At 39.2% G+C, this 26,717-nt stretch overlaps 2 protein-coding genes across 4 annotated transcripts in view; one reads left to right on the forward strand and one right to left on the reverse strand.

The window, feature by feature from the left end:
- The window catches only part of ext1b (exostosin glycosyltransferase 1b), a 72,316-nt gene that overhangs the window by 21,767 nt on the left and 23,832 nt on the right, over positions 1-26,717 (forward strand). The window lies entirely within an intron of this gene.
- med30 (mediator complex subunit 30) overlaps positions 16,050-26,717 on the reverse strand; it is a 60,482-nt gene continuing 49,814 nt past the window's right edge. For 2 of the 3 annotated variants that reach the window (XM_046834409.1, XM_046834411.1), the window contains exons 6-7: positions 25,160-25,253; positions 16,050-16,161 (exon numbers count right to left, since the gene is read on the reverse strand). In XM_046834409.1, coding sequence (XP_046690365.1) covers positions 16,142-16,161; positions 25,160-25,253 — 114 coding nt within the window. In that variant the 3' untranslated portion in view covers positions 16,050-16,141. The remainder of the gene's footprint in view (positions 16,162-25,159; positions 25,254-26,717) is intronic. The other variant, XM_046834410.1, reaches the window with a different exon arrangement.

Below are 26,717 nucleotides of genomic sequence, written 5' to 3' on the forward strand. Positions count from 1 at the left end.
ATTCAGCTCGTCCGAATACATATTCAGACCGAGCGTGCTGAATCAATAAGCTGTTGAACTGCAAGTGCTGCGTTCTTGTCGGCTGCTGACCCTGCAGCCGGAGCCTATCATGATTAGTCGCATTAGAGTGTGTAGGCTGGTAAAAGGGCCAATGTCACACCGCTGGTGTTTATCCATTCATTCTGGTTTTAGATGTGTGTTTTTGTTTGGACCACACTTTCAAGCTCCATTCAAATTCTGTTGTAGAATTCACATGCAAGGTTTTCCTCCACATTCATCCACATTTTTTCTTGTCTTTTACCTCCTCTCTCCTTCGCTGTCTTCTCTCCTGTGGCTGTGTGCGGATGGAGGAAAGCCAGGTGCTTTGTTGTACTTTGCACCAACTCTCTGATCAACTGTCTTGTTGGCTCGGTGGGAAATTCCCTGCCGTGCAGTCCGTCCTGCTGTATGTTTTTTGCTTCTCTACACCAGCCCTACATGTCAAGCAGGTCAGCAAAAAAACTCCATCAGTACACACACCATCACTTCCACTCCATCAGTACACACACCCCATCACCTCCATGCAGACAGCTCAGCTGTATACCCCATGATATATGACTGGATTAAAACCGTAGCCTTATCGCTTTTTTTTAACCATATTTTTATTTACTTTTTTTGTGTGTGTGTGTTTGATTTTCTTTTATTAATGTCCAATTAGCCAATTCTACTGGGAATTTCTGAATTCTTGGGAAATCTTTTTTTTTGTACTATTTTCATAAAGTTACATTAGAATGAACATTCTCATTATTATAAGTGCTACCTCCTTCCCGAAGCAGTTCTGACTAATCATCCACTCTTGCCATTATTTATTTCATGCTTTTAGCAATACATTCCTCAGACCTTTTGGGCATAATGAACACCATCGTGAGCAGAGCTGTGCTCTTCGAGATGCAGGTTGCACATTGCTAGCCAATCCCATACTGCTGAGGCTGGATTTAAACATAGAGGCCAATTTCACTGGTAATTACTATCCTGGAAAAGACTTGTTAATTATTTTTAAATGGGGGTTTTATGTTCTGTAACTGTAATATTATGGAGACATTATTTTACACATTTACTGCAGTGATTTGTTTATTTCTATCGTTAACGTTGTAGCCTGAAAAAAAGCATTGAACTAAAACTGTAGCCTGTGAATGGTAATAGAAAAGCTAGAAGAAAAAAAAGAAAGAAAAAAAAAAATTATGTATAATTATTCATTAAAAAAAAAATTATTATATATATATATATAATATATTTTGTGTGTGTGTGTGTGTGTATGTATGTGTATGTGTTAGTATCTTGGTTCAAATATCTTCTATAAGCCGTATTTCACTGACAGAGTTAGCTGAAAGTCCATTTAGTTATTTTATAAGTCTGGATGAATCCCAGGTCTGTGAAAACTTCTGAATTACAGTGCTTCCACTCCTTTGGTCTCATGTTCAGAGTTTTCTCTTGTCTCACACATCGCTGCTTCAACTCAACAGAAAGCCATTGTTATAATTGGACCCTTTTTTTTTATTTTAGTCTTTTCACTCGTGTATTGATTAGTCTGTGATTTCCCCTGGTTGATCTGAGCATTAATGTCTGAATCGGCTTTAGGTTCAGGAGTGTTAATGCTGCCTCTGTATTGTGTGTTTGGATTTAGATCAGAAAAAAAGCATTACTGATTATATAAATCAGGCCTCGATTGTAAAAAGCATCCTGTTCTGGCTGAAAAACATTCCGGTAGCAGGTCACATTAATGAAGGCGTTCTTTATTACACTCACCAGCCTGCTCAATTTCATCATGACCAAAGCCTACCTTCTTCACTCGGGTGACTTGTGACTGTTTAATCGTTCAAATTATCAATTCAATCCGGTTCCAAACCTCTTCTGTCCACCTTTCATCACATCATTAGAGACTGGCTTTGATGTTGCGACCCTGCATGAGCCTGATGCGAATCAGCGAGATCTGTTAGATATGCAAATGGCTGCTTTCCATCCCCCAGCGACCGAGTGACTTGTGAATGGCTGAACATTTGTCACTCCTGGTGTTGAATATCTGGCAGACGTCCCACTCCGCCTTTCTGTTCAATAGCCTTGAGTTACTACCATTTGGAGGGGGATGTGCCCTGGATGTGGATTGCTCTTAGGATGCAGAAACGTGGATTCGAACTCGGCATGTTTTTGCAGACGTCGGTGTGCACTTGTATTCCACGGGCTGTAGAAAAATCTTGTTTAATACGGATTTGTGTGGTTTATGTGGAAGACAAGCAGGCCCTGGTTCTCGATGCCCCCCCCAGATGGCAGTTTTATTGACGTGGGAAATGTTGACGCGCTATTTTGGTTGGCCTCCGTCTTTTCTTCTGAGAAGTTTTGGTGCTTGGAGCTGAGTGTTGAAATCTCAGCACATGAAAGAACACTCTACTCCACAGCACACACAAACACACTACATATCTCTGTTTCTCAAGACTCCACAGAGTTTTATTAGCACAGCTGAACCACAATTCTGTGAGCGATCCTATTACAGAGATTGCAAGTTAGGCAGCGAGCTGCTTCCTACTCTACAGTCTCCGTCGGTTAGTCATCCTGGTTCGACTTTCTGGTTATTTTTACCACATTCCACATATTTCCTATAGAACGTGTGCCTCCTGCATGACGTAATGCTGTAAATGGGGAAACAATGCCATATTTATCTTCAGGTTGCAACTGTAGTGTTTTATTTCCAGTTCTGGAATACCAAACTGAGACTGGCATGTTTGAATTTGTAAAAGAAAACTGGAAAACCGAGTTTTGCTGAAAGATGATGCTCGAATGGCACAAGAGAAAACGTTGACCTTGTTGCACAGAGAAGCACAGCCAAGAGAGTTATGGAGGGATTGGTGCCATTCTCTTCTCTTCTGATCAGAATACCACTCACTAGTCGTCTGCGAGTTCTGTATACAGAAGACTACAGTTAGCGTTTTTTTGCGTGTTTGACTAAAGATGCCATGACAGCTGCACACGTCTCTGAGGACGCACGTGATGATCCTGACCCTCCTGGCTTTTGTAGCTACTGTTCCAGAGAGAACGAGGTAAATTTGGTGTAATGTAAAAACAACGACAAAAGACACATGTAGAAATTTACCAGTGGAGCAGATGTGCAGAAGTAAAAAAAATAAATAAATGCAAATGTGTGTATCAGTGTTCAGTGTGTTCAGGCGAGTTTGGGCAAGTGTTCAGGCCGGTTCCACTTTTGCTAGGACGATCAGAACATCAGTAATGGCATCGGCTGGCAATTTAACATTTAAACCTATTGAGTAGGATTGATGTTACGGATGCATCGCAACGCATGTACGTGACTGCAGCTTATGGATGAAAGTGGACTTGTCCCCCATGCACAATCTAAACTCTTAATCAGTTGAAGTGACCTGAAACTCAGTCTATCCAGAGACACTGATTGATATATCCAAGTTATACGTTTTTTTATTTCTGATTCTCTGCCAGTAGTGTTTTTTTTTCCTCCCCCACTACCACTGCCACATGCTTAATTTTATTACTTTTTTTTTATTTTTTTTTACTTCCAAATCCCACCACCTGCTGTTTCCATGAACCACATGACTCAGGGGGCCAGGTCTGGTTTGTAGGAGCTATTTATTACTAGGTATATTAATTACCAGATGCTAGACAATATTCCCAGCGTGTGGAAACAGTGACAAATGTGAAGACACAAACATGATGCTTTATATATGGAATGTATAGAATAAAGACCAGATATACATCATGTATCTCGTAGAGATTCAAATTCATTTACTAACTGTATCCTTGAACATTATTCTTCTCATACGTCTCGGTTAAACTGGTATCCTGCTTGGTTAAGCTTGGTTAATTTGGCCTCTGAGCAAACATAACATAGGACTGGGCAGCATTCTGGAGCAGGAAGAGATTTATGATTTGCTCAACCAAACAGTTATATATTAATTTAAGGAGCTCAATTCACAGTATAGTGTGTGTTTTGCTATATGTTGCTGAGGATCACACTAGAGCAGGTGTTACTGGCTCAGTTTAGCTTTTTAAAGGTCACCCTGACCAGAAGCCAAATGTTATTCTTGGGGTGGAATGACGTCTGTCAAAAGACAGCATTCCTCTGTAGGCCGTATCAGAGATTTTGGAGACAGTGATGCTGTTATTAATGCAGCGCGTGTGTGTGTGTGTGTGTGTGTGTGTGGATAAATATCTGCATTTTTAAAAAACTTAACAGGACAGCGTTCTGTGTTAAAAGCATTTAGTTGAATGTAGGTTTGTGCGATTTTAATCACATCTCTACACATTATTACTCACGATAAACAGTAATGTTTTTTTCCCCCAGTTTTATTTATTATATCAATACGTTATGTTATATTAATACACCTGCTGTGAATTTTGTGTAGGATGCTTAAGCAATTAAATAGAATACGTAGCAATTTTAAATTATTGCACATAAACTCACCAAAGCTGCAGGTTTGGGCCTCGGTTCCACAGAAGGGAAATTCTAATGCTAAAACATTCAGAGATTCTGCTTATAAGAGTTTGATAATAAAACCACATATGGGTGTGATGTACAGGGTCCACATACTTTGGCGGTGTAGTATATTATTACTCTCTTTATACCTAAACTGGCAGGGAAGTGAAGAAAACAGAAGTTCGGTGATTAAGACGTTGAACATATGATTTTGAACTCATCCCAATACTTCCAAGCTGGAACTGTTGGGCCATTGAGCAAGGCCCTTAACCATTAACGGCACAGTTGTAAAATAAATAAATAAATAAAAGCATTGCTCTGGACAAGGGCATATGCCAAATGCTATAAATGTAAGTAAATTTTTTTTCCTTGTCTTTTCTTGTTTGCATGCTGGATAATTCTGAATGATTACATCACATATATTGATATTTTAAATGACATGCAGGGCAGGGGAAAAAGCAATATCTCAAGCCTTGCTTAATCAATGATCTGCATAATTAACTCTCTGCTAACTCTCTGGTAACTAATCTTGCAATGATCTGTTCATTGTTTAAGCGAGTGCTTAGATTCAGGCTTGGTGTATAAATCTAGACATTGCACCTATAGTTTACAGCCTATTATACAGCCTGTTTATTGTGCCGCAATTAGCCTCTTGAGCCGTGAAAGCCATTATCAGCAATCGAAAGAGTGTTGAAAGCTCAGACTTGCCTCTCTTTTTTTTTTTTTTTTTTTTTGGTGCAGTTAAATAATCTGAATTTTCTTGCCATGGATTTTGGAAATGCAGGCAGGGTTTTTTAGTTTTCCTTGGAATAAATGTTTGTGGTTTGGTGTCAGAAACATGTGATTTCCAGTGGAAGTGGTTGGTCAGGTGAAGCTGTTCTTTAGAGAGTGGTGTGTGTTTTGTGTGGGAGAGAGAACAAGTCCAGCTTGCTTATCTACAGACAGCCAGGCAGAGTGCGTGCTGTTCTGCAGGAGAGTGTATAGGACAGGAATTCATGGTAAAGTGTGTGTGAGCGCACATATGTAGGTTTCTTTTGTTGATGATGTATAAGCTCCAGTACAACAATATATTATTTGCATATGAAGTTATTCCAGTAGAGCAGGACGGAGAAACAAAGCAGGTGGCGCGTCATATACTACCTTAAAAATAAGTTTTACCTTATACGGTTTTAACATGTACTTAAAGCAATTTAGAGCTGAGGATCTAGAAACTATCCAGTATGCCAGCACAACAGGGTGGATTCATATCTTTCAGAAATAAAGTGCTATAGTACCTCTATAGTCTACTCTACTATGCATACTTAACCGAGTCTACTCGAATACAGTGCCCCTAGATTATTTCCCAAAATGCTCAGAAAAACTATTTAGTAAAAATATTAAGTTTTAGCCTTTTTTAACCACCATCTGAAATCTAAGCATCATAAAGAAAGCATTTTAAACTTTTCCAGCTATATGTGGTTCTTTTCCAAACTGTTTAACTCCAAGAACTACACAATTAGGGTAAATTGGAAGGCTGACTGCACCCCAGCCCTGCTCACCCTGCCTCAGTATTCAGCTTTACGAATGTTCTTGTGTGAACAGTGGAAGATATTATAACTACAAATTGGTAAAAAGTTCTTATCATCTAGACACTGGACCTGCATCTGCATCTCACTTCTTGCAGGTTTTCTTCAGTGTGCTGTTTAACTTCAGCAACTGATCCAAAGTGCAGCTGCTCGACTTTCCAAAGTTCGCCCACACCACTACCTCATTGCTCCGCTTCCTCCACTGGCTTCCTGTAGCTGTTATTAGATTTTAACCTGAATGAACCAGCACTATTCTACCTTGAAGTACAAGACACCTCATACTGCATCATTCTCCTTCTGATCCTCTGGTTCCACCATCCCTCAAGGAGGGCATGTATTAATGAACCTTTCTCTTTAGGTATCTACAGTATGTGGTAAAATGAACTTCTCCTGGATGTCTGAACAGCTAAGTCACTGGCTGTCTACAAATGATGATTAATGGCGTACCTCTTTTATGTAGTGCTTAAATTTGCAGGTAAATGTGTTGTCTGGATACTTTTTAGCTTAATATAGTACTCTAGGTCTGTAATATCCTGAACCAGTTTGAGGATCTATTTATTGATTCAGTAAGTAATTAGTAGTCAGGGCATCAATGAAATACCATAAATGTAGAGACTAAAATGAATGTACTTTGATGTATTTGTTTGTTTTTCTCTGTCTGATAGTCTTTGCGATGCTGGCATCTTTGTAACTGTAATGATTTTACTCCTCGCTCAGTGGATTCCACGTGGAATAAAAACCTGGTTGAGATCAGATTTTGACAAAGTAATAAAAACATCTGTGTTATAAAGTGTAGGATTAAGTTGAGCACACAGCGTATATGTGAGAAGTCAGTGCACATCTCCCCACCTCCACTTTCACCCTGCCCTGTGTGGTGGTTTCACAGTTTGGTTAGGAGAATGGCTTTAAACTGTGGTGTGGTTTCTCTGACCTGATCTGGTTGTTTGCATGTTCTTTGAGTTCAGCAATAATGTGACATCACTTCATCCTGCAAAAACATAGCAACATACAGACATATTGGTTTGTAAAATCTATAATATTGATTCTACAAATCGATATGAGTAAAAAATTCACTCAGTATAGTTATCCGGCAAATATGAGAAGAGCACACAGGCATCCATGTTAATTCCCCACACTTTGTAACTTGAATACAGGGATGTCAAATATAGCAAGCATCAGATTTTTTGACTTCCTGCTTTTCAGGTAAATAGAATGCAGAATTACTTGGTGTGTGTGCACGCACATGACAACGGCTTAATTACTTTTCAATCTGTGTATGGTTTCAGAGCGCAGTACATTGTGGGACTGCTTTCAGTGAAAGGTAATATAAAGTACACACCGTTTCCTTTCTTGTTGTGTGTCCTTCCCTTTTTAGCTCTCTCCCTTTGCTCTGTGGGGAAATCAAGATGGATGAAGGCAGTATTGCCAGACAGTTAATATACACTGTGCAAATGGGGTTTGTTCACATTGCGTTTCTGCCGCTTCATACACGGTAACACATTTAAACAAATGAATCGGATGAAATTACGTGTCTGTAGCTCTTTTGTTTAGTTTTTTTTTCTTCTTCATTCATCAGGGTTCTATTAAGAATTGAGCAGAATTTCTCGGACTGTCTGACTGTCTTTTATTTAGTAGGATGCAGAAAGATTAAACATTCGACACTTTATAATCACATCTAGTCGCTCTGTAACCCCCCACAAACACACACACCAGTCTCCAGGGATACTAAGCTGTTTTTTCCTCCCTGAGCAGTGCACCATGGGAGTGGGGGTGGGAGTAGTGGAAGGCCATCTAGGTTGTAATTAATCATGGTCGATGTTTATTGGAAGGGAGTGGTACACTGCTACAGCACCCAGCTGACAAGCTTCATTAACGGTGAAAAAAGGCAGCGCTAATGAGCGGCTTACACACATGCGTAAGCACACGCTTTCTTTATATGTATTTCAAGTATGCACTCTGCTAAGTGATCTGTATATTTGTATACAGAAATGTTTCTCTAATGCCTCGGAGGCAGAAATGACCCCATAGGCATATGGCTATTGAATGAACAATTATAGGATTTGCTATGTATATTAACGGATATATTGATCACTAATGGTTTGTAATAAGAATAAAGGTTGTTTGTAGTTCACTTGTGAGCTTGAGGTACACTATATGAATATAAGTTTGTGGACATTTGGCCATAAGATTGGAATGTGCTTTTTAAACATCCCACTGCACTTTTACTCCCTATTTTCTGTTACAGTAACCTCCACTCTTCTGGGAAGATGTTTCACTAGATTTTGGAGTGTGCTTGTGACTTGTTTTCATTCAGCATTAGTGAAGTCAGAAACTGATGTACAGTGAGGCGGCTGCAGTCAGCGTTCCAATTTATCCAAAAGGCGTTCATTGGGGTTCAGGTCAGAACTGTATACCAGGTATAACAAGATCTTCCTCCCCAAAAACATGTAAATTATTTCTTTATTAAGTTGGTTTTGTACAAAGGGGTATTGTCATGCTGGAGCAGGTTTGGGTCTCCTAGTATAAATACAAAGATAATGTAATGAAACTGCATCTAAAGACATCCTAATAATTCTTTTTTGCTTTGTGATAAAAGGTTTGGCCAGTTTGATGAATATATCCCAAAAAAAGTGGGTTGAAAATGTGGTTCAGTGGTTAAAGCTGTTGGTTAGTGATCAGGAGAAGATTGGTCCCAAATTCCAGTAATGCCACGATATCAAAGTTGTGCTTTTTGAGCAAAAACTAGAATACGGAATGGTCAATTTGAATACGAGACTAACAAATGAGCACTGTGGGGGGGTTTTGTCAGTCAAAAATGATTAGGTTATCTTTCTAGGAATGAATAAAGAGGAACATTTTATTGTGCAATGCACTCATCTATTTCAGTGTACTGTTAAGATGTAATAACATGCCAGGCAACACGCATGATAAAACCCAAAACACTTCCAGTTGCGGGTGGGGGTTTCCACAGCGAGGGGTGGTTTCCAGGTGGAAAGTTGCAAAAAAAAAAAAAAAAGTCCCCATTGCTTAAAGAAAGCATCCATTTTTAGTTTTACAAGACAAAGTGAAGTTTTTTCCAGAATATAATATACTTATAGTTCGTCTCTCATCTTCTATGAGAATAGCAATTAATCTATCTCTTTCAAGTAAAAGCAGGATACATTTAATCCAATTGTTTATTTCAAGCACATTTGAAGAACTGATGTGTCTCTATTGATGTTGAACTTTTGGTCAAATATTAGGTCAGGGGTTTAAAGGGCATAGTATTGAGGTTATGAGAAGAATCCATTGCGTTTGTTCGGAGGGAAAAAAAGGTGAAAATGATTCAGATCCTTCCTGTTGGCTTTTTTCCCTGGAGCTTTTTCCATCTAACCATTTGTCTGTTTCCAAGTTGTTTCCAATCTGTTATGTCACCACCGATTCCCCTAATCCAGAAATCTTCTCCCAGCCAACCACACATACTCGCATCCTTACCACAGTGGCTTAGTGTTTCACAGCGCTGCTGTTTTCACCCCTGCTGGCTTTTACCGTCTCGCAGCAATGTGTCCCATTTGGCTGCTGCTTTACTGCTATCAATTACAGGTACTAAGTTGTTAGGATATAAGTGTGTGTGTGTGTGTGTGTGTGTGTGTGTGTGTGTGTGTGTGTGTGTGTGTGTGTGTGTAGCAGTAGAGGAGTGGATTGACAAGAGGAAGGACGCATGCAGACTTCACTCTGTCACTTCCTTTTCTGTGGTGAGCAAAATATTCCCACACGGAAGCTGTGGTTTTTGAGCTGCTGTACACACACACACACACACACGTTCGCCAGTTACAATCATCCGCTCGTCTTCTCAGTTGCCTTGTAGCAAACTTGTTTGTAAGACTGTGATTGTGTGTTGCATTATTCTGAAGCTGTGCGTTGAGACTACAGTCACCGAACCGTTTTGTCCATGTGTACTTTTAATGCTGAAATTGAACATTTTACAAATACCAGTGAAAAGGGCAAGACGATTTATGTTTTAAACCCAGAACAGGTTTTCATTGTAGTTTTGGGACTGCAAACATACAGGTGACTGTGAGGTGAGCAGTTTTGTCATTTGGGAGCACATTTCACTAGCTGAAGTGTTCAGTTTTTTTGAAATGTCAGAATGCCTGAGGCCTGGGCACGTCTGCAGCAGACATTCTTTGAGTCATGCTGTCTACACAAGGCCGGACCCTTGTATTATATTATATATACTGTTCAGATTTTTCTTTGTATTGACATGACAAAATTATGAATGCCGCAGACACTACAGCTGTGTATGGAAGAGATTAGAATCAAAAGCCCTACAGTTTTCCCTCTACATGTAAGCAATTCTTTTTCCAGTTATCACTGCAGCCTACATTCTCAGTTTGCTCATTCCAGGTTTTAGTGTCCATGTTTTACATGCTTTTAGCTTCCCCCTGTCTGCTGGATCCAGTTACTGTGTGCACCCTATACACCATATATCTGTCTGTATACAGTAAAGCATCCGTTCAGGATGAATTGTCATAAATTGTGAATCTCCTGCTTGTCATGTTGCTGTAGGCTGGTGAGCAGTGGGCCGAGGCTGGGTCAGGACTGTAACACTGGCCTTCATTGTTTGCAGTCAACTCCAGCTGAGCAAAGCAGCAGCGAGCAACCACAAGGACTTTTCTCACTGTGGAAATATTTAGCCCTGCTCGTGCTCTTTCCACCCCTCTCGCTCGCCAGAAAAGGACAAGAGAGATGCGAGAGGAGGTGGGGGGTGGACGCGGGCAGCCTGAGCTCACCCGGCTCGCTTTCTGGCCTTTGATAGTCAGCGCCGAGGGTTTGGCTCAGAGCTCAGAGAATACCTCAGACTATAAGGTTTTCTCTTTGGCTTGACCGGCCCGTCCTTTTCCGTCTCTGTCTTGTTCTGCTTTCATGGTTCCACAGCAGGTGGCAGACAGAACGGCAGACCTTTGACTCACAAGCAGACGACACGTCCTTAAAGCAGCTAAATGCACAGAGGCATCCAGTGTGCAGACTCTTCTGTTTGACTGCCATGCCTTTAAGCCAAGATCTGCCCTGTAGAGTGATTCCAAGAGCGGGTTGACATTTAGCTTGTCTAACTTTTACCATTGGAAAAATGTCTTAATCCTTCTTAGTCAGTAATCTCTCTCTCTCTCTCTCTCTCTCTCTCTCTCTCTCTCTCTCTCTCTCTCTCTCTCTCTCTCTCTCTCTCTGTTTTTTTTTTTTTTTTTTTCTCTACCAGGATTCTTTGGTAACAATGGCTACTATGTACACTTAACAAGGTTGAGATTTTTAGCATAGAATTAGTAAATAAACCTTATGTTTTCACCCAGAGTCCATGCTAGTGGCATGGGGATACTAACGATGTTGTAAAAAAAAAACAAAAAAACAAAAGTAATCTTTAATACAGGAATCTCATGCGCTTCCAGTCAGCCCATATCGCAAGAAAATTAGAGAACCCGATTTTCCTCTCCTCGATAATGTAGATGATGCAACTTCATTTGACTTGATATTTCATATATAGAATATTTGGATATGGGTTGGATTTGGTCAGGAAACATGGTGGAGATTGTATTACGGATGACCTATAGAGGCATAGAGATATAAAATTAATTCTTTACACATTAGTGCAAAAAAAAAAATTAAATATTGCAGTTTAGGTAGGTGTTCATATATCAACACACATAGTAGCCTGTTCGTCATTTTGTAGCTTAATGTTCTGTTTAGTGCTTATTAGATATTTATTCTGTTCACCATTATTTCAAGTGCTTGGCTTTAGTTGTTTTGTGTTTTCCTTACGTGGGTTTAAAATAATGGGACAGTTTATTAAAAAAAAGGCCACAAAGGCCTATAAAAAAGACAATTTTTTTTTACTTAATTCTACTATAACCAATCTCAGGAAAATTGTTTGTGACAATACTGAAATTATTTTTTTGGTTGATGGGAGAAAACCTAAGAACTCGCAGAAAACCCATCTAAACGCTGGGAAATAAATAACCCAGTGTAAAACATCTCCAGAATATCTGTGGTTGGGACACATTATGTGACTTAATGCTTAACAAGCAAATACACCTCACTAAAACAAACTACTAGATTTTGCCTTATGATGAATATTGTTTATTTTAAATTAGATTTCTTTGAAACAAATGGGAAACAAATCTAACCAAATATTAAATGACTTGTATTCTTTGAGGAACTGATTTGAGACAGAATCACAAAAATATGTACTAAATTGCAGCTCAGACTTGTTTTGCTCACTCCGTCTTGGCTACAAACGTATCAATCGTGGGCACGCATGCACACACACACACACACACACACACACACACACACACACACACACACAAAAGCTGGCAGCATTAGCAGCTCATGCACCCTGTCACATCAGCACCCAAGTACTATCCTGGCAGACTGCTAATGTGGCAGGCAGGCTCTGTGAATACATCATGTTCTCTCTCTCTCTCTCTCTCTCTCTCTCTCTCTCTCTCTCTCTCTCTCTCTCTCTCTCTCTCTCTCTCTCTCTCTCTCTCTTTCAGGCCACGCTAAGGGGAAACACAGCACAACACTGTGCCTTTTTTCTATTTCTGTTTCATCCCTTCTGTTTTCTTCATTTCTTTCCATTTTGTCTTTCTCATTAAGCCTCCCTCACTCCCTCTCTCGCTCGTTCTGTCCCTCAACCCCTGCTTTGCCACAGGTTTTATGTTTGACCTCTTGTCGTGACGAGGTTGGACGCAGACTCCTAATGGGACAGAGTCTTCCAGCTAGCAGTCCTACCTGCTGTTTTTTCTGCTTAATTAGGGTATTTCCCAGCATCCTTTAGGAAGTCTCTGAACACTGTCTAGAGGAAAACTGACGAAGTGACTGCCTACCTTGAAAATGTTTTGTTTGTATTTTTGTATTTGGTGTTGTTTTTGGGGTTTTTTTGGTGTGGTTTAATTGTGGGACTTGTGTTCTTTAGCATAATAATGTAGGAATATATAGATTTCAGCAGCCTCAAGGATAAGAATATGATTTAAATTGCGCACTCCAGCTGCAGCTGTAAAGGTCAATAGATGCACCCATAATAAATGTCATTTTCAGAATTATTTCCCAGAGGTCTGAGATTTAGACTTGTTTTTCAGCATTGATTTTGAGACCTTTATCAGAATATAACACTAATCAATATTTATTCTTTTTTTTTTCTTTTCTTATGAATACGATCTTCCTCTGTGGATGCCGTGTTCCCACCACAAAGGTAAGATAATTCCTTCTTCATTGACTTGTTCAGAAGTCCAGTGCTAAAAGTAGAGCTGTGAGATTTACCAATGTACATTTTAGATCCCTTCATATTGATATTCTTGATGAATATCTCTTAATTCGGTAGTCTGGGTTTACAGTCCCCACTGTTTTTATATTAGGCACATAATTACAGGACGGGTTTCAGCAATCAGAAGTTAGCACAAGGATATGGATTAAATTCTTTAAATGACTCATTACTACAGCAGACATGGATGTGGTCCGATTTTGCAATCACTTGAGCTGCAAGTTTGACCAGTTCTTGCTAAAAAAAATCTTACCAGTCATAATTTTGGTGACTCAAACTCAACAGAATTCTGTTGCAATATGGTGCATTTATAGCCGTTGTTGAAATTCAGACTGCGTTTGTTGCCTTTTCAGATCTTTCTATGTAACTGGACCTTCACAAATCGTAGTTGAATGGCCCCAGTCATAGAACAATGTTTCGTAAAGTGATTGAAGAGGAATAGGAGGTCATGGTAAAATGTAGACATCACGGTTGGAGAAAACTCAAATTTTTTGCGCAAACTTCGAAACCCCGTCAATCAATTCCAGTGCGTTCTGTAGCAGAACATCGGGTCATGTGGTTGTGACACAAAAACGCAAGAGGTTTAGTCAGGCCACATGATGATGCGCCAGTACAGCAGCGATTTACCAACAGATGAACCAGATGAAATGCTGTTTCGAAACCTCCTGACCTCAATCCTATTAAAATACTGCATGTGATCCGACACTGTGCCATTCCTGCAAGAAATCCTAAAAATTAACATGAGTTTATTTATTATTTACCAAGTAAGTTCAGCTTGCTTATTACCGCCTTTAATATTCTGGCATGAACAAGAGGATGTTTATAGGCCAGAAGGATGTTAAACCTTCTCCCAGGCCTGCATTAGCAACAGTAAACAGCATTATGTGAAAATAGATTGTATGAGAGAGGGAGCGTGAGAACGATGAATCTCGGGTGCATGTCTGATTACCTCGCACACAACATGCTCTGGACCACCACTGCTGCCACGCCACGCAGTCACGCCTCTTAAGAAGCTCTATTCAGTCACTTCAGATAAAGCTCACTTTATTCCTTTTTCTCTCCTACTGAAGTACATTGGGACGATCTCCCTTCAGCTGAAAAGGGAGATGAGATCGACAGTCGTGTATATAAATCAAATATATCTCCCTAATGTGCTGAGAATTCTTCTCATTCTTTCCCAGTGAATCATTAAGGAATTATTCCACACGCACAAAGAATTCAGTATGTTTACGTTGATAAATCCAATGACGTTTATTAAGAGAATGTTGAAGCGGGTTCAACTTTCCTTGTGCTGCAGAGCATCTGTTACTCATAGTACAGCACAGGCATCATCCATGTGAGCTTGATCATAGTGCAGGGTTCAGTACAGCTGGTAAAATCATCCTCATCCACACTCCATGATTGCTAAGTGTGTTGTTTGTATGTTAGTTGGATACGCTCATTAAAAAGGTATGATGTTGCTGGGTACATAGGGGGGAAAAGGGCTTCTTGTGCCTCACCTGTTTTTTTGCTTCCCTCATCTGGCTTAGTTTGCCTTCTTCTCGATCTGTCTCTCATTGTTCCTTACCTGATGTTTATTTCTGTCTGCTGTGTTTCGAGAGGGGGGGGAGGGTTTGTCTCCTGTCACTAATCAACGTTCTTTCACATCTCATCTCTCCTCTAATCTGTTACATTAATCTTAGTTTCTCCATTGAAATCGCCAAGTGCTTGTTAAGTCACTTTGAGCCTGTATTCTGCACCTCGCATCTTGCAGGATTGCCTCTGAGCACTCCTCAACCTCTGCAACTGATCCAAAGTTCTCCCACACCACCACCTCTTTGCTCTGCTTCCTCCACTGGCTTCCTGTAGCTGTCTGCATTAGATTTAAAACACTGATGCCTGCCTGCATATCCAAAAATGAACCAGCACCCACCTACCTTTTGGTGGGAGCAATTGAGCAATGCTTGAGGATCGAAGAGAGTGTGAAGTACAGGGAGTGATGAGTACCTTCTCTTAAGGTAACAAGGAAGGAATTAAAATGAAGGAAGGAATGATTAAAGAACACCATCTTTATTGGGTATTTATGTTGGCATAAATTGTATGTTGACGTGACATGATGTTTTTACATTCTATACCAACCTCCCCAACTGGGTTTTGACATTGGAAGCACTTCTAGTGACAGCATGAGGATGTACAGTAATCCCCAGTTTTACCGCGGTTCAAATCTCACGCCCTGGTTTATAGCGGAATTGCATTTGCCACATAACTAATTTGTTTGCCTGATTTTCCCGGTTTCTCGCGGATAACACGATAGAGCAAAAAACGTATAGGGAATTGTTTTTATGGAGTTTTATGTTGAAATAATACAATTTATTACTAAAAATATACTTATTAATTATAAAATAAAGTAAAAGGTTAATACAGTACTGTACTGTATACATAAAATAGAATTTTTGGGGTGGCGTCTGTTTATCACGTTTTTTTTCTCTTATTGCGGTTTTGGAACGTAACCGCCACAATAAACGGGGGATTATTGTTAGGGCTGCAACTAAGTTATTTTGGTAATCAAATGTTCAGACTATTATTATTATTATTATTATTTTCTTTTGATTAAATGATTAATCAGATAAAAAACAATATATTTTCAAAATGAGATGTTTTGCTTATTATAACTATATAAAACCCTAATTCACGATATCTAGTATAAAAGTGTACTTTAAAAATGCAAAAGCCACATATCCATCTTTAATTAAGACATTTTGAAATTTATAGTGGCTGCTTTTCGAGCTGCACATGGGGGGTTTCCTCCTTGAAATAATTCACTCATGCTGAGTTGTTTCTTTCTGTAAAAAAAAAAAAAAAACAGCATTTGAGTATGCAAGGTGAAGCAATTTGTGTAAATCAACATTTGTATTGTATTTTGCAGATGGCAAGTTGACAACTGCTTAAACAAATCTATAAAAATATAATACATTATTATTTTGACAATTTGTTTAAAAAAAATACACACTGTTCAGTTGTAAGGATATTAGCATTTAGAATATATAATTTTATCTTGTATAATAATAAGATAATAAATGCATAAATTAAATATACAAACATTAAAACAAGCAGTAAATCACAGTTTAAAACAAGTCAGTTTACTTTTGTAGTAGACAAATGCTATAAAAAGAGAATGGAATGGAGGAACTCGGCAAGCTAACAGGCTTGACTAAAATAAATAAATAAATATGCATTGTGTACAAATGCATGCGCATTCACTGAAAACCACATAAGTGACTAAAATGTAATCGGTTAATGCTGCTGAATCCATCATGATGTCATGAGCGAGCTGATTGTGCAACCTGATGCACAACAGATCCAGTGCGACTGTCCTGAAGTTACAAACGCAAAGTTTACACTATAGCACTTCATTAAACTACACCATTTTCACATGATGAAGATTCTACGATTTCTGCTTACTGTGCTGATGTTTCACCTTCATCCATGACTCCAGTCTGTTTGCTTTTCTCGTTCATTACTGTGGTACCTCCATACCACGAAAGCTCCGCCTTGTAATAACTTGCAGGTACAGTTTTCTTTGTTGCGTTTAATATAAAATGCTCACATTCCTTGGATGACTTGGGACGCACACTTTTTCAGGGGAGTGGTAGCTCAGTGGTTAAGGCGCTGGGTTACTGATCGGAAGGTTGGGGGTTCAAGCCCCGGTATCGCCAAGCTGCCACTCTTGGGCCCTTGAGCATGGCCCTTAACCCTCCGTGCTCCAGGGGCGCCGTATCACCTGCCGCTGACCCTGTGCTCTGACCCCAGATTATGAGCAAGCTGGTATATGCAAAGAACAAATTTCACTCTGCTGTAATGTAAATGTGACAAAGGCTATTCTATTCTATCTATTTTTCCTGCTGCCGGTTGACCCTGTTCTGTCCGCCAGTTTTTCGCGGCCAGCTGTATTATTTTACCGTCATGCTAAACCATAATTTGAGCAACCCAACTAATCAGCCAGTTTCATTATCGATTATTATCAATTTTATCTAAAAACATACAGATGAGTTCAGCCCTCAGTAATGCAGCAGTAGCCTTTTAATTGGTTGCATGGTTTGACTCATCTTGGTACATTCATACTCTATCGTTTTTTGCTCATTTGAATGGAATATAAATGAACTGTGTAGGTAGAAATGTGTCCTTCAGGGCTGACAGGGAAAAAGAAAGAAAATGGACTAAGGGTAAGAGCAATTTAAGGCAATTAGTAATAGAGATAATTGGCATGAAAGTGAATGAAGAGCCACTTGAGCACAGAAAGGTGTCCTGAATTACGTGTTGTCAGACAAGCCTCAAATCTTAACTGTGATATGTTGATTTTTAGGAAGACACAAAGTTTAAAAGCTAAACCAGTCAATCACTGGATATTTTTTCTCATATCCAAATGCAGGAACATGCAAAGTATCTATTAGTCAGACTTCTTCAAGTGAGAGAGTCAGAAACAGAAATCCTCCCATCACCCTAAGACCCCCAGGACTGGGATTTGTTGCAACGTGTCTGCGCCTCACCTCGGGTCCCAGCTGCACTCTCTGACCCCTATTACTGCATCCAGAAGTGCAAAAGTAAATAGAAAATCCCTCTCAGGCTGATATCTGTTAACAGCTTGATTGGGTTATGTACAGGAAGACTGTTTTGTTCTGCATCTGAGTCTTTAATCATTTTAAGTGGTGGGTGGAAAGACTTGCCGAAATACGCGTCACACATTTGCGCAGACCCGATTTCCCCACCTGATTGCTTTCTCATTTTTTTCTTGGCGGAAGATTTATGGCCTCCCGAATCGGCGGGACAGGCTATTACCAGGAGCTCTTAAAAGTCATCATTCAAGCAAAGAGGCAAATGTGTCACGCTTTTTGGAGAACCTGACTCAATGTTGTTAGCATCCTGTTCCCATGTACCAGCTCGATGAGCTCAGCATTCTATCACAGGATTCTGTTATTCTAGACACTTCTGACAAACAACTGTCTTGAAAATGCATTTGCCTTTTAAAACTACAGTGTATAGTTTATTTGTATAACTGTTCATTCTTGTGGTTTTATTTGTGAAAGAGCGAAAGAAATCTAAATGATTTAAAACTTAAGTTCAATATTAATGAACAACAATCTTTAGGCTTGCATGATATTGATTTGTTTTGTGGGGTTTTTTTTTTGGCTCCCTTTCTTGGGATTTAGCATTTAAAACAAACCCGATAAACTATTCAATCACCCAGAACCAATAGCCTGAAAAGACAGGAAAGAACACATTTCAACTGTTTCCACTTTAAGGAGAGTGAGGGTGGGGCGTAATAGCATTTCCAGCTGTGCAGTCAGCAGGGCTAATCATGAAAACTCAACCCCCCCCCCCCCCTCCCCCCATTTCCAGCTAATGCACACTAAGCACCAAGTTTTCAGTGTAATCTTTTAATAATTGTTTTTGTCTAATGTCCACAAGGCTAAACTTTTCCATTAATGCCCCCCAAAGTGCTCAAAACATTCATCAGTCACCTTTGCATATGAGATGGAGAAAGGGGTGGGGCTTTATAGGTATATCTGTTAAATTGGAAAATTTCAAAACCCTACAAATCATTTTATATTTATATTAACTAGTACTCTTTTTCAAATGAGCAGCTTTTACCCAAAATTGGTAAACGTACAAATATGATATTTATTCTTGGATATTGTGGCATTGTAGATTCCTTCAAATCAGCAAGCGCTGAAGCGAACACTCAGACAGCCCATGTAAACATTGCCAGCTGCTTGGTGCATTAACTGATTAAATATGATTTCAGACGAATAATTTTTATACATGGCTTCAGCTTGCCCATCAGAGCGGTTCCTATTAAGGACGTAATAATTGTGGCAAGACCTGAAAAATCTTTGTTCATTCACTATAGAGATCAGTTCAATCTTTGGTAGAAAGCATTGTTCGATGATGAATTTTCTCAGCTATTGTTGTTGGGGGTTTTTTTGGTCATGGCCAGGAGCATGATGCTGTCATCCTCATATTTGTTTATTCATTAAAATTTTTTTGCTTGAGCACAAGCCTTCTCACTGCCCTGTATCTCAGCAGGAGATCCAGCCCAGTCTAGTTCATTCAAACTAGCTTTTCTGCAATAAAGGCATGACTTCAAGAACAGGCAGCAGCTGTGGATTGATGAATTTTCAGTGACACATACTCCCTGACCTCTAAACCGTCCATGCTTCATAAAGCCCAGCTCGACTGCTGTCAGATCCTCAAGCCATCTTACTTGGTTAGACCCCTGCTTCTGTCCAATCACTGCTGTGCTCCAATCAACATGACCGATGCAGTTGTTACAGGCCACTGAGCAAGCTGAGACGACTATTGCTCACCATGCTCTTTTGCTGCTTTGACATTTAGAAAGTCGGTTTGTGTTTATCTGTCACAATCGAACTATTTCTTCTGTCTGGGAGCTCGGATCGCCTTGGTCTGTCCAACAAAGTCTTCAATCATTTCCCAAAGATTGTAGAGACCTGCATTTATTTATTTAATTTTATTAAATTTTCTTTTAGTTTTTGACCACTATTGAAGGACATAATTGGTTACCTGTCATGAATGGTAGTTTATACATTTGCCTGAAGGCATGCTTTTGATGCGGTAAAAAAAAAGAATAATGGCAGGTATGACCTACATTTCTGGAGCTCTTTTTGGGTTTAATAGAACCTTTTGTTCTTAGCGTACAAAACACACTGTGCACATTTATATATTTTTTAATACGAAAACCCCTCTTTTAGGCAAAGATTTGTCCAAAAGATGTGAAATGATTTTAGGGCCCTGTGAAAAGCTATACTGACCCATACAACACGCACACAAAGGATGAGAGTTTTTAAGCGAATAAACTAAGGCTTTGAGGGCCTTTCATTCTTCTGAGTTGCGATCTGATGTCAGGGACATAAAAAGTCATTGTTTAGCACTAAATAAAATTGTTATTGTCAAAATACATAAATTCATGGATCAGCATGATGAAGAATGCATGTCTGGTAAAGTCTGACTGGAGCCATTGTTCACTTCCAGACCACGGAGTTTAGACAAATGCACAAGAGCTTACACTTACACACACTCAGGCTCTCACAGGTCTGCCTTCTTACCTGCAGTGGCTCATTTGTAGGCTAGCAGTCAAATTACCTAGGCATAAAAGCTTGCACAAAAGCTTTATAGGGGCATATAGTGAAAGAAAGGGTCCTCTCTTTTTGGGGTAAAAAAAAAAAAAAAAAAAAGCACAACAGTTCGTTCGGTGAACCAGTAAGAGCACATGACTCCTGTCTCAGCCAGACTATTTGCCAACAGCATGGTTTCTGCCTAAATACAATAGCTCTCTGAAGTGAATAACACTTCCCTTCCAGCTGGTACAGCAGGTATCTCTGGACCAGTAATATGGAGCAGCGGGTCTCACAGTGGGGTCCATTAAGCATAGCCAGGTGGTCAGTGATTTCTTTTATTAACTTTGTTACAGCTGTGTACATCCTGCAGAACATTTGAGAACCCTTGATTATAGTGAGCACAGGGAGTTAAAGTGTGCTAATATGACCTGAACCAGTCAGCCAGGGCCTTCAGGAACACCTGGATCAGAGATCAAGCTGAGTTAGAAATACGATTGAAATGACATCCTGTAGAGGGCATTATTTACAACAATGGTTACCTTGCGCTGTATTGTGTTTAGCCTCATTTGATTTAAAGGGCAAAGCGTGAATTCGAACCAAATAAAACAGACCCTCAATTCTGAATTCCCGATCAGGGACTTCAGATTCAAAAAACTTCTATTCAACCCCAATGTCAGAAAGTCACAGCAATTTAACATGGCTGCTTTTAGCATGAAGTGAGTTAGATCATTGAACATACAAGTTTATTAGCTTATTTATTTGATAACACTGACTGTTCGGTTCACTGTGTTGAGGAGGTCAATGTGCATCACTTCTCATAGTGAGCTAGTTACTTTTTTAAAACACATCCACAGTGTTGAACATTGAATGCACACTGGTTGAAGTGATTTATTTCAGGTTTCATGGTACAGTGGTTAAATGTAGTGTTAGATTTACACAGGAGGTTAAAGTAAATAACTGCCCTATATTGGTTACATGGCAAAACGAAATTGGGTTCTAAAGAAAACTGAGGTCATTCTTATTGTGGGGGAAAAAGTTATGGAAACATTAAATTTAACTTTTTCCATTTACTGTTTCATTATTATACCTCCTGGATTGTCTTATTAATGGATGTGACCTTTTACAATATTCTCCAGATGGGAAATAAAACAGATTTGCATTTTTTTTTTTTTTAAATAAAGAAATTGCATTTAAAATATGATTGTATCAGGCTGATGTCAGTAGAACACCGGATCGGATTTTAAATGGGGGGGCAGAATTTGATCCAATTGGTAATAAATCTAATGAGTTATCACCATAGCATGTAGCGTAACAAATATTAAGCAGTTCATGCAGTAATGACTTCCCCCTTAGTTACCATGGAGAAATCACTAGTCTGTGCTTCTGAGACGAAATAACTCACTGGGTTGGTTATTTCTTTTATATATATTTATATAATTTCTATAAATAAATTGTAACTTAATTGATAGACGTTTCTGTCTACATGCAAAGAGTGTCATCTGTAACTTGGCTGTTATCGTTATTAAATCGGATCCTTTTTTAAATTTTTTTTTTGCAAGTCTGTCCAGCACTGAAACAGAATCAGTCATTCACATTAGCCAAGTCCATTGTGCCATTGTCAACACTGAGACGCTTGAATTATATGTTGGGAACTGGTGTTTTTGTGAAATTGGCTGCAAGATGGAAGAGTCACTTTAGTGCTTTGCTGTTTTTGTTTGCTTCTGCTTGCCTGACACACTGATTGGTGTCTCTGCGAGAGACGCTTCCTCTCCGCCATTGACACTCGCAGGTGGAAGTAGGACTGTTTGATTCCAAACTGCATAACACAGATGTGCCATTTGGTGTGACGTTCTGCTTTTTTTTTTTTCTCTTTCTTTCTTTCCTGTGAGCTACTCTAATCCTTTTGTTTGCCTTTATTTGCTGTGTCCAAAGCTAGCTCTTGTGTCTGGAGCAGAAAATGAAGCTCACAAGGGCATTGAAAAAACCTTCTATAAAGGGACTGATGTTTTGTTCTGTTCTGTTACGCGGATCCTGTCGGGGCGGGTAATGTCGCTTCTATAAAATGCATGACTGTAAGAAAAGAGAGTGAGGGATGACGGTGGTGAAACGATGGATGGATGTCTGCAAGCTTTCATTAGTTAGAGGAAAAGGAGCAAGAAGCTGAGGTTCTGTGCTCTATTTAACACATTTAACCTAACTGTGGATAGCGTGGGGCAGGTGGACCTGGCCATAAATGTTTCATTGAGTCTTTTTGTACTCTTATTGCTAGAGATGAGGCCAAACTCTACAGTCGAAACTGTAGCTTTTTTTTAATTTTTTTGTTATTTTCATTTTTTCTTTTCTTTTTTTTATTATTGACGGTTTTATAGAGCAATGATTTGATGACTTTCTCGCTCTGTTTAAACATTATTGGGAAAGTGAAATAAGGAGTATTATGCCATGATGTCTTCTACCACGTGGGAAAATGGAGCGAGAGAGAACTTCATGAATTTATTATCTAAAACAATTTTACAGCACTCTGTTTCTTGGGTGTGGGTTTTTTCTTGTGGAGTGGGAGGTATGTTTTAGGATTATGCTGCCGCACAGAAAAGAAAGGATGAAGTGGCAATTATTATTAAGTATATTGGTATATTCATTTAAGGATGCAGTGTGGCCCTGAGACTGAATTGGTAATAAAAGTGCTGGTACTTTCAATTCTCCTGTAATTTTGCTAGGAGAGGTACATGCTCAGATATAGTATGGCCATTTTAGTCTCACTGAAAGAATTGAAGAAACTGAAGAGCAAAATAACTCGTTATGGAGAAACAAAGACACAACACTGTAGATTTGCTAATACATATAATTGGGAATGGGACTTTTTTTGGTCACAGTGTGCTGGCAGTCATAGTAGTGGTTATAGTATGAGGTAGAGAAGAAAAGCTTCATTTACTCTGATATCACGATTCCTCTGCAACACGATCCATCTGCTTACAAAGTATCTTATTCCCACATGTACACAAGGGAGAAGAAGGAAGCATCACAATAAGTGTAATTGGACTGTGCTTGGTGCAGGAGGGAATAGAAAATGTGTGTAGGGTTTATACAGTAGGTTTAGCAAATTAAGGTTTCAGCTTCAACTCAGTGTGGACCAGCTCCAGATTCATAACATCTCCGTTAGTCATGTAGAATGAATGCTGGTAAATTAAATTGTAGTGCTGTTATAAATAAAATAGGTTAATTTGAAGTCTAAAATGCCGGGTTGCTGTGCACGGAAGATAAATCGGTGTATGTATGTAGATATATATGTGTATGTATGTACTGGTCTCCATGTTCTATTCATGCACGGTTTTTCTGATATGGACTCTGGAATCCACCATGACCTTGACCAGGATAAATGGTTAATTGTAGTTGAATAAATGAATAACTTTTATTGCTGGAGTGCTCAACTAAAAGTGTCCCTGCTTACAGAAGCTTAATTTGTTGTGGACTTTTATTAAAATTTTCCATGAAATGTAATATCTTTCAGTTCGTTTTTTTTATTTTATTATTATTATTATTATTATTATTATTATTATTTCTCTCTCTCTTTTTTTTTTTTTTTTTTTTAAAAGAGTAGGTGTGAAATTTGATGAGATTTGTGCCCACAAGTTTTATTTAATTTTCTTAGTGTTAAAAATGTTTTTGCATGTGCTCCAGGCTGGAGAGTATTTACAATCTGTTTCTCATCTTTTTTTTAATTTATTTTATTTTATTATTTGTATTAATACGTTTTATATTCTTACATCCTAATTAGTCTTTCCAACCTCAATATAGGAGAAACCTAACTTGGTCATCTCTGCCTAGTTCCCCTGGTAATATATTGTTCTGGACGCATAACGTAATATAAATATATTCTGTAGATAAAGCTGGAGTCATGTATAAATTCAGGGAGAACTCAAGAAGGTAAAGAGAGAGAAGATTGCTGAGTAGATTTAGTCTTGGCGAGTGGTTTCAAGCAGAATTTTGCGAAATAACTTGCCAAAAATGACGTGTCATGATTACAGAAAATCTTGGCTGTTCCATCAAAGCTCTCCTTGAAGGGCTGTGTGACGAAGCAGGTGGCAGGAGAAGCCACGCCTTTAAAAAGCCTTTTGTTCTGGAGGATTATGGTGTGCTCTGAATTTCTCACTCCTTCCCTATTTTGTTTTCTGTGTGTCTCTTCCAGGTGTGTCATGTGAGCCAGTTCTGAGAGCCACACCTGGATCATGTAGCCTGATCCCTCAAAAGGCCCTTTCTAGTGGTGCCATTAGGGACGCAAGCTTGCCCCGGCTCACCCCAGTTCATGACACTGATATTTATATTTTCTGCAGCAAGAAAAACGATTGAAATATGTTTTTCTTTCTTCGCGTTTTCATTTTTGCCTTGCTTATGTGTGATGGTTGTGTTGTTTTCGCCTCATGCAGAAGAGCTAGGCTGTGAATCGATTCCTTTTCTGACTTTGAGGCACCCCGCTGTGATAGTGAGCGAGGTTTTGATTCTGACCCTTGCTGTTTCTCGAGCCCCCTTCTGCCGACATCAGCCGAGATTGATTCATTCATTTATCTAATTTCAGGAGCAGGCACTCTCTCACCCTCACACCGCACTATGTCAGAGGCACATATGGCATGGACTTATTGTGCGTTTACACTTTAGATGGAATAAATTAGAATGCGTTTGCAAGTAAATTAGTTAATTAAGAGCGTTTGCTCACCTTTCGGGGTTCTCTCAGGAACAGATGGTGCTTTAACCTGCTTTCTGTGCCACTGCAAAGGCTCCCACCACCGCTGGAGTGCACGGGTTGTCTCCTAGAACCCCAGGGAACATACAGGGTTTTAGACCAGCATGCATTTAGCTGGATTGTGATCTCATTAGTCTGTCAAACAGCCTAGAGCTTTCCAAACCCAGCCTCCTTGCTATGTGTGGTGATTTAATACACTTGTATAAACTCATTACCTGAACGGTCGGATCTGGTGTGTTGGACCCAGATACATATTTCAGAACAAAATAGAAGTGAAATAGAAAAAAAATGGAATAGATTTCACTCCAAAAAAAAAATAAAATCCAGGTACACCATTATGCTTCCAGTGGTATTGTAGAGAGTTGTGTGCATTTATAGTTGCAATTCAAGTCCTGCTAGACAGCTTTTGATTCATCTCCTTTCTGCTTGTACCTTGTATTTCAAGTCTGCTTCTTATATGATAATATAATATCTGAATCCTGTACTGTGCTATTCGTTTCATGTGGAATTTTGGCCTCAGCGCTTGAAATGCTTTAGAAAATGTTCTGTATAGAGAAAGTGTAATACATTCATGAACAGTTATTTTAATTATCCGAGTAAGTCGTGCTGACATGAATATCACCTCGACAATCAACTGTAAATAAACCATCGCTAGCTCGTGATAATTCATTTACATTTCTAGCTAGTCTGTTTCTAGCTGTCCAGTAAAGCCACTCCTTACTTTGCGTATTCAAATATTAAAGTGACATCTTAAGTCTAATACTGATTTTCATAGTGTTAAAAAAGATTCAGCTATCTAGTCTAGCTCACTCTGGTGCCTAAATATGTTGAGCTGTTGTAATTAGCATAATCATGCTGTTTCTTTTCAAACAATAAAGATTTCTGATAAATTAGAGCAAAGATGCTCATGTGTTTCCCCCTGTCTCAGACATTGCTGCTAAATGTGGCGTACCAGAAGTGTGGCGTTTCAGCAGGAAACGATTTTATTTTGACTTTGTCTTAAAAACAATTATGATTTGCTTGTCTTTTAATTGACTCGTGGTCATCGGGGGTTGAACGTTTTGTGGTGATCAATCCAATACATGTACATACAATTCCAGCAGCATCTTCATGTAACTGAATCTTTGCCATTTTCAGACTCTCTTCTTGGCTATTGCTTAAATTAATTCAAATCTGATGCATTGCTCTAGAATGGTTTGATAAGTGTTTTAATTAAAAGGGTTTTTAGTAAACCTATAGTAAATTCTCTGGAGAGTTACCATCATCTCTGACACCGCTGATTAACTGTGGAAATGTTGTTATAAGAGCGTGGATGCTTCTGGTGCAGAGCACATTATATGCTACAGTCAGCTGAATGGTTCGAATAAAGCAGTATGTGTTGGTGTTGTGTGTAAGACTGAGATATATGATATGATGCATGGGCAGCTGCTTGTACTTGAGACCATGCATGCCACTAGTATGAATATAGCTGTGTGTGTGTGGGTATTAAGCTTCATCTGTACACTGCTTATACAGCTTATGACCAAGTCAG

Source organism: Silurus meridionalis, chromosome 22 (assembly GCF_014805685.1).
Source record: "Silurus meridionalis isolate SWU-2019-XX chromosome 22, ASM1480568v1, whole genome shotgun sequence".
Taxonomy (NCBI): Eukaryota; Metazoa; Chordata; class Actinopteri; order Siluriformes; family Siluridae; genus Silurus; species Silurus meridionalis.